The sequence below is a fragment of the Pieris napi genome, chromosome 22 (genome assembly GCF_905475465.1).
Source record: "Pieris napi chromosome 22, ilPieNapi1.2, whole genome shotgun sequence".
NCBI lineage: Eukaryota > Metazoa > Arthropoda > Insecta > Lepidoptera > Pieridae > Pieris > Pieris napi.
The window spans coordinates 1,268,119-1,284,239 of record NC_062255.1 but is presented as its reverse complement, the minus strand read 5'-3'; the positions used below and the strand labels follow the sequence as shown (position 1 = coordinate 1,284,239).

General features: G+C 33.1%; 2 protein-coding genes across 4 annotated transcripts in view; both read left to right on the top strand.

Annotated features, from left to right (window-relative positions):
- Positions 1–266: 266 nt before the first annotated feature.
- LOC125060863 (nucleolar MIF4G domain-containing protein 1 homolog) lies at positions 267–10,687 on the top strand. The gene is made up of 12 exons (XM_047665972.1): positions 267–632; positions 1,115–1,337; positions 1,646–2,268; positions 2,615–2,705; positions 3,534–3,746; positions 4,339–4,460; positions 5,241–5,437; positions 6,249–6,424; positions 7,554–7,726; positions 9,040–9,204; positions 9,619–9,750; positions 10,390–10,687. The coding sequence occupies exons 1-12, from the start codon at positions 438–440 to the stop codon at positions 10,684–10,686; spliced, it is 2,607 nt and encodes an 868-aa protein (XP_047521928.1). The 5' UTR covers positions 267–437; the 3' UTR covers position 10,687.
- Positions 10,688–13,680: 2,993 nt separating this feature from the next.
- LOC125060601 (phosphatidylinositol 3,4,5-trisphosphate 3-phosphatase and dual-specificity protein phosphatase PTEN) overlaps positions 13,681–16,121 on the top strand; it is a 57,798-nt gene continuing 55,357 nt past the window's right edge. Inside the window, exon 1 of one of the 3 annotated variants that reach the window (XM_047665544.1) lies at positions 13,681–14,350. In XM_047665544.1, the coding sequence (XP_047521500.1) occupies positions 14,116–14,350 (235 nt within the window). In that variant the 5' untranslated portion in view covers positions 13,681–14,115. The remainder of the gene's footprint in view (positions 14,351–16,121) is intronic. The other 2 variants (XM_047665545.1, XM_047665546.1) reach the window with 2 other exon arrangements.

The following is a 16,121-nucleotide window of genomic DNA, read 5'->3' as shown; positions in this document are numbered from 1 at the left end:
GGGGGATGAAAAATAGATAGTAGCCGATTCTCAGACTTACTGAATAAGCATAAAAAAATCATAAAAATCGGTGGAACCGTTTCAAAGGAGTATGGGAACGAACATTGTAACACGAGAATTTTATAAATTAGGTATAAATCAAACAAGAAAGTCTGTGGGCTGTAACTATTTGGTGGTAACAGCTTTTGTCAATCGTCAGACCTAAATGTTAAACACTCTATGTCAAGTGTCAACTAATAACTATGACGATGTCACACTCACGTTTAGCACATGAGTGTGTGTCAAAACAATTAATAAAATATGAACATAACCTTCGTTGTATTTGTTACCATTTCTCTGTAAATAACTTTTTAATTAATTAAAATCTATTTATTATAATTAAAATTTCTTTAGTGCTTTATTTAAATTTTATTTTTATGCAATAAATCTTAAAGACCATGAAGAAGAAATCTAACCCAAAACCTCGTTCAAGTTTAGTTAACTCACGTAAAACTATTCGAAAAGAGAAAAGACAACTTAAAAAAGCGCACCGTAAGGAACATTATCTGAAAAAAAAATCGGAGCCATCATTTTCACCTGGCAAATTTGTAAAAAGACCTGTTGACTCCTCAGCTTCAGATGTTAAAGTTAAGGTAAAAGAAACTTTATTTAATCCTACACGTGATACGTTATGCTGTCACCCTCTCCAAAACACTCAAAACAAGAAGATATTCCAGTAATTCCAAATTACACATTCACTACGTAAATGAATATAAAAATAGTGGTGCTACACACATTGTTTCTCAGGTTCCTGTATTTGTTATTTCATTTTCTTTCTTAACAGACAAGCAGGTATGCTTATATGGATAAGTTTGCTTGGATAAGCTTTGTATGCGTGACACACACTGTCGCCTTTAGGTCTAAATCATGATATGTTCCTTCAAACAAACTTCAACTGTGCACATAGAAAATATGGCATAGGGCATTTAGGTTCCCAGGCCTGTTTTTAAAATATGAACTTAGGGTTACGGGACTCCCGGTCAAGCCAACATTGCTATGTAAATGCTTGAAAGGTGTCTTGACTGATTAGTATATATAGTTTATTATATTAATTTATTATTGAATTTTGTTTAAGAAAAAAGTACAAAAACCAATGATCCATGATATCCTTGACAAAGAAAGAAAAAAGGAAATTAAAGAAACTGAAAAACTTAAGTCACAAATGGAGAATCAAAGGAAAAATATGTTTTTAAAGGCGAACGAAGATGAGGAAAAAGTTATTAAGAAGTTAGAAAAACAACTTGGTTTAAATAAATCTAAGAATAAAAATAATTATTTTGCTGATGATGGACTGGACTGTATCCTTTTATTTTCTTTCTGTAATTTGTGTTATCTATGCATGTACTATGTAATTTAATATTCATATAGATCAAAGTTCTCAGTTTAAGTCAATTGATACAATTAAAATCATACATAAAAAACTTCTAAAACTTGGTTTTGGGTATTGAATTTTTCTAAATAAATATGAAAATGTTTTAGTATTGGAGGCGGTCTGTGTGATCATCAATAGAACACACAAAAATGCTTTTATACCTGTAGTTACTAGAAAATCACTATATTTTTACTTTTTGTTAATGATATTAAAATTTCCTTGACTTATTTAAAGATCTTTTAGAAATATGTGACAGGACAACATCAGAGCAAATTGTAGCTGCAGAAAAACATTTAGCAGATGTGGGGAATGATTCAGATTTTGAAGAAGATCTTGCTGTGGTTACTGGAAAGGATTTAAAAAAAGATACAAAGAAAAAAGATTTAAAAGTAGAATCAGATCATTCAGAAAGTGATGTTATGGATATTGATGATGAAAGTGATGAGGAACTTGAAAATTCTGACATAAACACCAAAGAGAAAAGTAACACAGATGAAGAAAGCCTAGAAACTGATGAAAATGATGAAGATATGGAATCTGATGACCCTGAAGGTGTTTTAAGTAATGACGATGATGAGGACACTGGTTTGAGTGATGAAGAAAGTGATAATGATACAGATAGAGAAAATACTGAATTAGCGGAAAAGAAATCAAACTCAGTGAAATGCAAAGAAAGAGTTGTATCTGAAGAAGGTATTAGTAAAGTATTTAGTGATGATGAAGTTTCTCATTTGTCTGGTGATGATTCAGAAATGGATAATAATATTGAAGAGGTTGATACTAAGAGTAAAGAGAAACCAGATGTTTGGGAAGATATTTATGGACGGAAGAGAGATAAAGAGGGAAACATAATAAAGGTAACTAAAAGCATTGAATGTGATTCTAGAATTAATCTTTTTAAAAGAGCTTCCTTGCTAATAATTAATTAAAAAAATAACAAAGTGAATTTGCTTAGACAAATCCTTAACATATGTATTGGGTTTTATTCTGAGATCCCACTACTTGAGTCTGCAGCTGTCTGTTTTATTTTTTTAAATTAGTTTTAATTAAATGTTAATGTTGCAATGGATTAGTGATAGGTTGCTATAAACATTCGTCACCTGTAATTAATTTTTGTTGCTCGCTCGATGCCTACAATGCTTTATAAAATATAAGTACATAGTAATATCATTTTAATAACACAAATTTTCACATTTAATTTAGGAAGAAAAAGGAGTTTACATACCACCACATCTTAGAAACAAAGATTCAGGGTCAGAGAAGGACTTAGCGCAATTGAAGAGGCAAGTTAAAAGTAAGTGTGTGAGAACTGGTTGAGAAAGCAGTGAGAACTTATTACCAGTTAAAAATTAATTTAAAAGTATAATTTATATGGACAGAAATCGGAATCTATCTAGTTGTAGATTAAAATCAAATAATTGAATTTGTCAATCAATTAATTAAATAAATAATTTTTAGATGGGTTTCATATTTTAAACTTGTATTTAAAAAATTATATCAGATATTTTTTTAATTACTCTTATAGAATTGATTGCTTACTAGCTATAGGGGCTTCCCGGGCTTGAATGACATTAGGTCACGCGGCCATTTTGAGTGACTGAACAGTACTATTTAGCGTTGTAGTCTCTAGTAGCAAAATCCTGAAACTTTTTTACTTTTATTATTTCTTTTCTTTATATTATATAAAAAAAATTAGAGAGGTTTGTATGGAGGTCTCTTTTAAATCTTGTAAAATATTTTGGAACGAAGTTCCTTATCGCGCGTTGTGAAAGGGGGCTAGACGGAAAAAATTCTTACGAAAAGTTGTCACGACACTTTTTTGCCATTTGCTATTGTAATACACCGGTTCTCGTCCTATCATCGAAGTTAAGCAACGTCGGGCGAGGTCAGTACTTGGATGGGTGACCGCCTGGGAACACCTCGTGACGTTGGCTTTTTTTTCGTCGTAAGATTGGTGTCGAGAAAATCTATTATACTGTTATGATACCAATTAACATATAAATTAATCGAAAGGAATTTCGTTCCATCCGGGTGTCCCTTGACACCTCTAAAGTTTTTTTTTTTTAACTTAAACTTCACTTGTGTGTTGACGACTTATTATTTTGAAACCTGTACATTTCAGGTGTGTTAAACAAACTAGCTGGTACAAACCTACATTGGGCGAGTACGTCCATAGAGAATCTTTACCTCAGCAACAGCCGGAACTCAGTTAACACTGCGCTTACGCAGCTCTGGTTAGACGTCACTGTCAGTGTTGCCCTCACACCGGATAGAATGGTGGCAGAACATGCCGCTTTGGTGTCAGTGTTGCATGCTAATGTTGGATCGGAAATTGGTAAGGGTTAAGGAATTTATTATTCATTTTTAAATCATGTTCTGTTTCTTTCAGATTTCTAATAGCAGTTTTTATTTTTAAACTTATAATGAATAGGGTAATATTCTCAAAAACGTTTAAACTTCGTTTAAAAATTCTGATATGGATTACATTCGAAAGCGAAGTAGACATTAGAAGATTAAACAGATGTTAACATGAATGTACATATTATAATAAACGAATCACAGAAGAAAAATAATACAACCGAAATACAAAGAGGAAGAAAAAAAAATTAAAATACTTTTTGTCGTTTCACATTAATTGAGTTCGATTGTAATTAACCAATCGAGCGTAATGACGTATCATGTTTCGTGTCAACTGTCATTGCGTATTGGCAGCTGTTGACCAAAGACAACAAATTTGTCCGACGTCTCGGCGAATACAGAAAATATCTCTACATTTTATTTCCACCTCACTATAATATTATTATTACACCAGGCCAGAATTCTAATGGTCGATTATAAAGGGAGACTTCTAAATCCAACTCATCGGAGAATGAGATGTACTAGAACACGGCTAGTCAATAGATATAACCTTGAATTTCAACTTCCAGGTGCGCATTTCTTAGAGGAGTTATCGAAGAAATTTGATTTTATGATGATGGACCCGCAGCCTGTTGAAGACAAGAGATTGGATAATTTAGTTTCCTGTTTGGCGCATCTTTATAGTTTTAAGGTATTTGATTTTAAGAACCCTAATTATATAGCGGGATATATTTTTCATTGTAATAAACTTGCATTGAATCGATTCTAACTAAATCAATATAAAGCTACAGTAAGCAGTGTTCGTACGTTCGTTCAGGTCGTAGGTTTGATCCCCTGTTCACCATTGGACTCTATTTCTATGTGCGCTTTTAACATTCGCTCGAACGGTGAAGGAAAACATCGTAAGGAAACCGGCTTGCCTTAGACCCAAAAAGTCGACGGCGTGTGTCACAAATAATTGACAAATAAACATGAAACAGATACAGAAATCCCTATTGGTTATTGAACTTTGGCAGCTATAAATTTTTTCCCTGTGCGCGATGGTATGTTTTAGTAAAGGAACCCTATCCTAAGATCGATCTCACGATCTACAGGTTTGAATTGAAATCGGATTAATGTGAAACGGGTTCAATTCATTTTAATCAATATGTAATCTGCAAAGGGATTTTTGAAGTGAAACTTCTTTAGGCACGTGAGGGTAAAATTTTTACGGATAATAATAATATTAGCGTCACGAAACGTTTTTTTCGAAGCAAAGGGAGAGAGCGATTGAGAGAGAGTGAGAAAGGGCGAACGTAGCATGAAGCAACATGCTATTGGTTGTGTAAACAGTGTGAATATAGACAAATACATGGAGTGATCATATACTGGCACATAATCATGTATTGGGGCTTTTACTTTAATAATAATTAATTTACAAAGAAATTTCACTTCTGACATGTGTACTTTGTACGCACACACTTGTTTTTAGATATACCACGCCAGTCTTCTCTACGATATTCTCGCACGTTTAGTAGAAGATTTGAGTGAGAAGAACATAGATTGTGTTCTCACTGCACTTAGATGTGTGGGCGGGGTTTTGAGAAAGGAGGAGCCTTTGGCTTTGAAGAACTTCATACAAGACACGCAAGGGAAGGTTGCTCGGATGAATGAGAAGGCTAGTACTGGGTAAGAAATCATACATATAGTTGGATATTTTTTGGGTTGATATGTGGGCAATTTTGTGTTAAATTAGAATAAAATAATTAATTTTTGAAGTTATACTTCTTTAGGCGCGTTATGAAAAACTGATGAGAGTGAAATTTTACGATGCGCGCGCACCGTGACATAAAATTAACAGAATGAAGTTGCCCACGGAAGATGCTACTGCATTGGACATAATTTAAAAATAACATTCGAATAATAATAGAATTTATGTTACACTTAATGTAAGATAATAATATTCATTTTTAATGTTTTCTTAATAACACATTAGAAACAATTTGCGGATGATTTTGTATAAAAGTTAATTAAAATTGTCTTCAACATTTGTTAAATGAAGTACTGTCAAAATCTGTTACAAAGATATCGAAGGAACTCATATTTGGTCGTAAAACCCGATAGTCGTAACAGCTTTAAGCTTATTGTCAAGTTTATTATTATTATTATTAATTAAATTAAATTAAGTCAAAGTTAAGTTAATTAAAGTAAGTTTATCATAAAGCAATGTATGTATAAGATAAATAAATTCTCATTCTCATAAATAAACATAAAAATTTGGTTTTTAGCAAAAAAAAAAAAATAGAATTGGATTGGAAATTGTTGGGTCAAGGTCATTGAAGAAATGTCTAAAAAAATTGTTATGAATAATTTTTATATAATTAATAATTGTTGAGTAAGTAGATTTACTTCAATTACCCTAAGGGCTGACTAAATGAATAAGACATACGTTAAAAGTTTTTTTTTATACATATTATTAATAAAAGTATTTCCATTTCAGGTCAAGAATAAAGTTTCTTTTGGAAGTGTTGCTAGCTGTGAAAAATAATAATTTGACGAAGATACCGAACTACGATCCGTCATACGTCGAGCATTTGAAGAAAATGTGCAGAGCGATTGTTCGGAAGGGAAATTACGCCACGCCTCTTAATATACGCTTGGAGGATTTATTGAGAGGTAATTTTAAACTATTGCATAGATTTTATCGCGGCGACCGAATCAAGAAATTCCGTAACGAAAATAAACCTAACACACGATGACGTAATATAGGAGTGGGCAAAACGCGTTAGAGCGGGACAGAACGCATACTGCGTATTCACATCTCTCTGACAAGATAGGTGACGTAGCGTAAGCGCGGCCGGGGCAGCCGTTACGCGTTAGAGTGAGACAGACTATACAGTCGTGTTAGTCTGAGTCTGGTACATTGAATAATTATCAAAAAAAAAAATTAATTAGTATCAAAGACAAAAAATATATAATGCTATGCAATATCTTTACCGCGGGAGTCCCCGAGTGCCACTAAAAAGATACAATATATTAATTACATTAAATTAATTCACGAATGAAGTAACTATCTTTTCCAGAGATAGATAATCCACTGATATTGCCTACTTATTATTTTTTATAGTATATTTTAACCATAAGCTATATTTAATTGATTATTTTTTGAAGACTCGAAAACGGTGCGACTACCCTCCAATCACTCCGGAAGTTTTAGGTTAGGTTTATGGCCCACTAGTAACTGCCCATTTAACTATGTCATTGTTCAGTATTTATTATATGATCCATTTTATACTTTTTAAGGCTTATTTTAGTTTACTTTACTGCTAAGTTTTAACTGCCGAACTTGTTAATAAATATGCATTTTAAAATTCTTAATTTACCAAAACTACTGTATACAACTGTCGCGTTAAATCAGTGCCTCACGCGGCAAAGAATAGTACTTTACACTTGTTGAAGTGAAAACTTCTTTAGTGGCGTTGTACACTTTTTTGGAATGGGTAAAAACTTCTAAACTCGCGTCAGGACACGTGACCTGATCGAAAATTCGTAAGACGGATGGAGAGTAGACAGCTGGCGCGGCGTATTTAATGTAATATAAATTGTCTAAATATTGTATTCTACCACATAAATGATAGTACTTTTATACTGATAATTAAAGCAGTTTGTGCAAAATTATACCCTAACCATTCCAAAATACCAAAAATGCACAACGTTAATATTCAAGTTTTCACTTCTGCCGGCACTCCCGGAGTGCAACCCGTCGTTTTTTTTATTTATTCAATACATTAACTAATATTTCCAGCTCATGAGCGTGGTAAGTGGTGGGTAGTGGGTTCGGCGTGGGAGGGAAATCGTCCCAAAGAAGAAGTAAAGACAGTGACAAACTTCGATCAGAAGTTATTGAAACTCGCCCGGGAGCAAAGAATGAATACGGATGTTAGGAGGAGCATTTTTTGCGTTATTATGTCGGCTCAGGTGAGAAAACTTTTAATAAAACATACATTTATTACACAATTTTATTGCTTAAACATAAATAGATGGAAATACCAATAAAAACTAATTTCTTTATTTAGAAACTGAATATTAAAAAAACACAGATTAAACATGTATAAAAATAACATTTTATTACAGCCAAGTACCCATAACACAAGCTTCACCAGCTTAGAATGGGACTAGGTCAATTGGAGTGAATTGTCCAATCAAAAAAAAAATAGAAAAAAACTGTGTACTTTTTTGTTACTCAGTTAAAGTATAGTACTTGCGGAAACTGGTGTAGCACTTATGCGATACTATAATTCTTATTTGTATTTTTTTACAAGTTTTTTTTTTCATATTAAGTATAAAGTGTCAAATTATAATGACGTTAGTGTTGTAAAAAGAAGTCGTGAGACATTTCCATGGCCCATTTAACACAAAAAAAACATCGTGAGGAAAGTGGCCTTAGAATAAAAAAGTTGACGGCGTGTATGCACTGAAGACGTATCATCTACTTGCCCATTAGAGAAATTATCACGAAATAGTAGCGCCAAAGTATTGTAGATTTTAATTTAAAAAAAAAGAAGAAAAGAAAAAGGTTTTTTTTTCACATATTAATAATAATAGCCTTTTAATTCATATACTTTTACAACTAAACTTCTTTTTTGTGGTATCTTTGTGTCCTTTTTTAGCCTCCAAATCCCGCAATTCCTCTCTGCACTGTACCACTCTCTGTCATGTACCTGCTGTTTCTTTAATGTGGTATATCCACCTTCTAAGTTGTCTTCCTCTTTTTCGTTTACCTTGGGCACCAGTTTAGTACTTCTTTGCTCCACTTTTCTGTTCTTAGTTTTCACTTTTATTTATTTATTTTCATTGTAACATCTGTTACCTTAATTGTTTTTCTTACAGCTGTATTTGTTTTGTATATGTTAACGTAAAATTGTAAACACCGTTAGATTGTAATCTATCTCGCGAGATTATAAACTGTCGAAAGATTGTGAACCTCAGCGTACTGCTTACAATTTAACGTATTATTATTCGGTAGATTGTACTACACTAACTTAGTTATCATTCAAACTTCTTTGGTCAATTACAGATTAATTTTACTTCCCAACAATTTCATATAACTACCGAATAATAATACGATAATTTGTAAGCAGTTCGTTGTGGTTCACAATCTTTCGACAGTTTACAATCTCGCGAGATAGATTACAATCTAACGGTGTTTACAATTTTACGGTGACATATATATACAAAGATTTTTCACGTTTGGGCTCTGAAGTTTTTATCAATATTTAAAAAATCTACAGGATTACATGGATGCATTTGAGAAACTCCAACATTTAGGATTGAAAGGACAGCAGGAAAGGGAAATTGTGCATGTCCTGCTCGCTTGTTGTCTTCAAGAGAAAAAATATAACCCATATTATGCGGTTTTGGGACAGAAATTGTGCGATACGGATCGGAAATATCAGGTACGTGAAAAGTTTTTGATTTTACTCTTTGTGATTATTGTCCAACGTAATTGCATTAAGCGTGTGACTCCCCTGAGTTCATAGGTTCAATCCCCGGACCAATGAACTTTCATTATATTATGTGCGCATTTAATATTCGCTCGAACGGAAGAAAACATCGTTAGGACACCGGCTTAAACCCAAAAAGTCGACGGCGTGTGTCAGGCACAGTAGGCTGATCACCCACTTGCCTATTAGATTAACAAATTATCATAAAACAGATACAGAAAGCTGAGGCCCAGATCTAAAAAGGTTGTTGCGTCACAGATTTATTTTTTAATTGCATATTGAACTGGATAAAATTATTATTTTAGTATTTTAACTTGAAGGGGTTTTTCAAATTTTCCCAAGTTTATTTTGCATATTTTATTTCAGTTATCAATACAATACTCAGTGTGGGATAAAATAAAAGAATTGGATTCGTTGTCGAAGCAGAGTATGGGCAATTTGGCGCAGTTTTTAATTCATCTTATTATGGAGAAGGGGTTGGCCCTTTCTGTCCTTAAGGTAAAGAAAATTAAAAATATTTTGATGACTAACATTTTTGAATGTTAATGTATTTTGAGATTTAAAGTGGAATTGTGCTCATTAAAAAAGACTATACAATGGCGAAAGCGCCGAATTTGATATTTTTCTCAAAAGTTACGTGTTACGTGTACGAGCGAAACACATTTTTTGTTTAATTAGTTTAACATCATAACTAGTTTTTCTTAAAAAATATAACTTATCTTCCTGTTATCTAGTCACCCACAAATGTTCACTAAGTGATAAGGGATGTCCACCTCAATTTTTTGTTTAATTTTTTAGATTTTTTTTTTGTTTTTATTTTTTTATGATACAAAAATACATACAACTCCTAATTTTCATCCCTTTACGATCAACCCCTATTTTTTATGATTGTAGATAGTTTTTTTTAAAACTAAAATAATACACATGGCAAAACAAACGTTTGCCGGTACAGCTAGTAATATATATATATAACAACAAAATATATATCGAACCGATTTTGATGACACTTGGACTGTTGATTAGTTTGAACTATACCTTGTTTAAATCAAAATGTAGGAGACGTTTTTGGAAGCCTTAACATACACATAAATGTTATACAAGTCAGGCGTTATGTAGATATATCCTTTTTTTTTTCAGATCATCGAGTTTTCAGACCTAAACAAGCAAAGTGTCAAATTTATGCGTCAAATACTTTTAGCCATAATCATGAATGCGGATCTCCAAGCTTCATTGGAAACCTTCCACAGAATAGCGAAATCGCCGAAGTTACATATGTTCAGGGAAAGCTTACGATTGTTTATACAACATTTTTTAATTAAAAATGCGGGGAAAAAGAGTGGGATTTTAAGCGACGATGAAATGGCGACACTGAGGGAGAGGAGCGTTGAAGTTGAGAAAATATTGACGGCATATGAGAATAAATTGAGATTGTAATTTCTGGATTTTTATTTCATATATTTAATGTTTAATGGAAAATATAACTTTGAGACTATTTTTTTCTAGAACTTAAGCAAGTATGTATTACCAAATGTCCTTTAAAGTTTTAAACAAGAACTATTAACCAGACGCCTAGGTTCTATTTCCAGCCTAAAAAAATTGGGTTGGGAAATACAAATACATATTATGTTCTTCTAAATATGTTCTAACAAAGGGATTCAGAAAATCAGGGCTGTCAAAATGCATTGAGATTTGACATACGGAAGTCAGTTTGTGATCTCTATGATACAGATTAGAAATTTGCATAGATTATAGGATTATTTATTAATTTAAAAAACTCTAACGAAACACATACAAACATCTATACACGACATACAAAAACATAATACAGTCGACTCTCGATAATTTAACACTCGTTAATTTGAATCTCTCGATAATTTGAAATTTATCTCTGGTCCCTTGAGTTTCAAATCATCGAGAGTCGACTGTACATTAAAGTGCATCAGTGACAAGTGTGCACAACATTTAAAGAGAAACAGTACAATGATAAAAGAAAAAGATTATACAAGAAAAATAATAGACAATATACTAGATTAAGAAAGAAGTCACCGCACGCTGTAAAGCACGCGAAACGTCGGTTAAATTTAAAATTATGTTAAATAATTGTAAATTTATAATAATACATAACTTTAATCCGATTAAAAAGTTTTTTCTTTAGATTAAGAAATACAAATATGCAATTTAAAAATGTAATATATTTCTACTTTGCAATTGTTATCATTATTGGTTACGGTCCCACAGTGACTGCAGAATCATACGGCTTAATACATGGAGACTGTCATAAAATAGATCTGCTTCGTATTTACCTTCTTACAGATAGAGATCTATTTAGAAGAGCATTTCAACCTCCAACCACCACCAACAATTTCAACCGACGTTGGTCCCCGAACGTAAAAGAAGACTGATATGTTTCTTGTGTTTCTCTTCAAGAGGCAATTCACTGTTATTAATGTACATTCAAATACTTATATTAAAACATACTCTAGTCAAAGATATTTTTGTCGTAATACAGCTAAGAATGCTTATCTAAAACCAAGTTTAAATATGCTATAAACATCATTTATAAACCTGTCCATTTTAATCTGCTGTCTAGCATTATCGTTAGCTTGGTATCTTCGTAAAACACTAGCCTTAGGGTTGAGTGACCGTTCGTTCTGTTATTATCCTTTGGTCTATCTGTTTCTTTCATTATTTTTCATGTATTAATTTTTAACCAGAACAGATATTAATCTGCTGAAATCGTAATATTGGTGATTTCTTTACCCTCTTTTGAAGCCTTCCTTTATGAATGATGATGACCCAATCCTGCTCCTGTCCAGCGTGGTGTATGAGCCACCACCACCATTGGAAGCAGTGGATAATCAAGTACCTTAATATAAATTACATCTTGCCCAAAACAAATACCAATTAAATATGTCGTCGGTGAAACATTATAAGCCTCAATAAAAAAGCGGTAAAATCCTTAGTTTAAAATGTTTTACAAATATTTACTTTGTAACTACATATGCGAGTATAGACACGTGTTTTTGGATGGATTCTCGCTTTTGGCCATAGTGGCCTTTATAGCTAAGCCTAGGCTGTTTTGGCGAGCGTAGCTCGGCCGGAATGGGCTTTTTCCCGCGACTAGCGCAAGGGCGTCTTCTGCGAGAGTGGGACCTCGGCTTGTCTGACTGGGCTCGGCTGGTCGTCGCGGGGTGGTTAATCCCCTCAAGAGCAGGACGGAAGCTACTGGAGCGAAGAACGAAGTAAAGGTCCCCGGTGAAGGCAGTTTTTTTCTTTATCTGGTTGTAGACACGTTTAAATCCAGCTCTAAATTTATAGTCTAACTTGCGTGGCAACAAGCTGTCTACTTGGATTTGATTAGATTCTTTATCATGTGATAATAGATTTAAAATACACATTATACAGTGATAAGAATAGCATATTTGCTGAGTGGGTGCGGTTATCATAGTGCAAATAAACTAGATATGTATGTTTATTTTAGAGTAGGTATACCTAATCGATGTAGTATGTTTGAAAAGAGAAATAATATAGCATGTCATAGGCTGTTGCCAAGGAATAAAATATTAGAATTGGATTTGTATTGGATGTAAATTCCATACAATAGCTGATTCTTTTATTTGACTGTGTGATGAGAATAGTGATAGTATTTAGGAAAAAACTAGGATGGTTTAACTGTTCGAAGGACTAAATCTAGATTTATCAAAATTAAATCTTATTGTATTTAGTCAAGATAATATTTTGCATGCAGCGGATGTGTTTCCCATAAGCAAGTAAAAGGAAGCCATAATGTTAAAAACGTGCACTATCTTGTAGTGTGTAACACATCATGTATTGCGCTAGTTGAATCTGTATGGCGTGTCAAGTATGTCTGTCAGCCTGTTACAATGATATTGTAAACTTAAGCAGTACAGTGAAAATAATTAATATTTTTGTATCCAGGAGACACCAGTCATTTGGTTTTGAATTAGAATTATCTTTACGGTAGCTTGTTCAATATGCCTAAAGATGGCGTAAGTTATCTCATTCAGGATGAAATATTGCATATCTCTACTACATTAAATAAACAATATATAAAAACAATAAGTTTCAATGTCTTGAATCCAACTTTTATGTTTTAGAAATAATGCTTGCATTGAACGCATCTGTATAAATTTTGGACTACGCCATCTGTTAATATATAAGTAAAGTATTATATATTATTTGACATTTAATGTCATACATTTACAATACCGCAGTTTTATTAATCTATAATTTTAATGTTGTTGTTGAATAAGAAATTGAACAATAAGTTTCAAATATGATTTGCTTAAATAAATAAGCATAAATATTAATTGAGTAGCTACAAATACTTACGATTGGCGTGACATCTCTTGGAAGAAATTGGAAACCAAAATGAACAAAGAGAGCTAGCTAGCCACTGCTAGAAATTAAGGTTGTGTTTTATCTCTGTCGTACGAGCGTAAACGTTTAGAGAGCGAATGAGAGGGCGTTCAGACTTTCAGCCATCAATTCATAACCATCTTTCTTTCTTGTGCAACTATTTCTCGTCGGTCGAGGACTCGAGGTCTAGGATCTAGCGCGATCGCAGAATGGACGCCATTCGTGCGAGATAATTCGAGTCGAGGTATAATTCGCGTCAATAGTGGGTGCGACGAGTGGCGGGCCGCGGGCGTGGAGTAGCCAATACTTATGCTATATGAGTGAGTGGTGCGTTTTGTCCTCGGTGTGGTGTGGAGTGTCCTGTGCTCGGAGTGGCAGTGAAGAGTGGAGAACGGCGGCGGGAGGCATGGCGGGCGCGAGCTGATCGGACGGGCGCAGTGTTCGCTCGCGCTCCGCCGGCCCCATGCGAGCTGCGGACGTTTTATGGGTGCATGCCTGAGCTGCCGGCGCCGTGAGCGAAAGGCACCCGAGAAGCGTTGGGTGCCGGGCGCGGTCCAGCCTGCTAAGGGCGCGGCGGCTGAGCGTCGCCCCCGGCGCGCCTTGTTACGAGCCATGGCCAACTCCATTTCGAATATCAAGATGACGAACCCTCTGAAAAACATGGTCAGCAAGCGCCGAAAACGATATATGAAAGATGGCTTCAATTTGGACTTAGCTTGTATCCTTTTCTGAGTGTTAATTTTATGTTAGTGTGTGTTGCCAACCAGAGGTGAGTCCACTTTTTATCTCCTAACTGGATTTCATAGAGACACAAGTAGTTGAACCTGCTAGGATAGTTTTTTACTCAAGGACAAAGTATAACCTATAAGTCAATATAGGTAGTAGCAATTTTGTCTAGTTGAGGTTATACATTGATATGTTATGAAATATATGTTATATACAAGTAAACATATCACTAAGAAACTTGTCAAGTCATTTAAAAGAATTGATGGAGACCATTGCATTATGTCAAAACAAGTATGTTGAACATTTGAAAACTACAACTAGTTTGTATAAATGTTACTATATCTAGTGTATAGGTATGTAGGTGAAAGATACCTTGCATAGCAACAAGACACATAACCTATATTTATATACATGGGAAGTATATACAGCACTAACAAAGCAACTGATAATCATGTGGATCTAAAGATAACTTCTATTGAGTATTTATATAATTCCAGGGTGTTCTTAAACTCAATGTCAAGTTTTATTTAGTTAGCACTTCTAAGATAACTTGTTAGTCCAAACATTTATTATTAAGTGGTTATTCATTAAACATTCTAATTGTTAGTTTTAAAAAAGTAGTAAAGTTACATTTTGTCATTATTCTTATTGAATTATAATTAAATACTTAATGCAATAAGAAAAGCTTAATTAGGACTGGAAACTGGTTATTATTAATATTATTTTACTATTTTAAATAAATTCAAACTTCTTAACTATGTACTTTGAAACTATAATAAATCAAGTGGTTTTATATTTTATCAACTGTTCAATTAACATCAATATATATTTTACTCAAACCTATGTTTGCTTTAGCTGATACATAGTAAATGCTTCATTCAATATTATATAAAATATATTGATTATTTAACACTCAGAAATTTCTCAAAGCTTAATTAAAACATACCTATTTATTTATAAAAATAATACAATTATTTTTAGATTTAAAAACATTTTCTATCACCTCATAACTGTATGATATATGATATTGACTCTATTACATTTACTACCCAATGCCGGAGACACCTCTTATTTTATTTTGTGATCCTAATGATTAAAAACTTCTGATTGTTTTAGAACCTAAAAAGTACAATACAGTACAACAATTGTAACACTTGTATATGTGTAATATGATAACAGTTTAAATGTTTTGGCTATATACTGTTCTTAAGTGAATCAATTCAAGGACTTACTCCCCATAATTTTCTACTTCTTTCAGATCAATTCTACATAGACTTCTTTAATACTATTTTTTAAAGCAACAGTTCTATAATATTGATTTATAGCTTATCTAGCCACTTAACATTACATGTGTTATATGGGGATCTAAAAATCTTTTTAGTATCTTATCTAGTTGCTATGTTATATTCATGTATGATTTTATGGTACTCGGTTGAAGTTTTCTGATGTCTTCTTTTAAATATATGATTTGAATACTTTTTCTATGAAGTTAGTGCTAAATAATGTTGAATATTTTACATTGTATAGACATCCAGCAAAAAGATATTGATCATAATATTGAGTTGAGTGACAGTAGCAAGTTGTTCAGTGCTACCGAGTAGTATCTATGGTGCTTGTAACTGTTGTTCCAATACTGTAATACAAATTGACAGACCTTTTCAAATTAATGAAAAATATTTTAAAATGCTAATAAGCAGAACGACAATAAATTAACTAGCCATGTCAGATGTATGTAGATCATAAATATCACGCATGGTAAGAAA

Bases quoted from the DNA above. Each gene is read 5' to 3' on its own strand.
- LOC125060863 (XM_047665972.1), top strand. From the start codon at position 438: ATGAAGAAGAAATCTAACCCAAAACCTCGTTCAAGTTTAGTTAACTCA. The intron at 633-1,114 runs GTAAAAGAAACT...ATTTTGTTTAAG, and splicing joins CTTCAGATGTTAAAGTTAAG to AAAAAAGTACAAAAACCAAT. The intron at 6,425-7,553 runs GTAATTTTAAAC...TAATATTTCCAG, and splicing joins CTTGGAGGATTTATTGAGAG to CTCATGAGCGTGGTAAGTGG.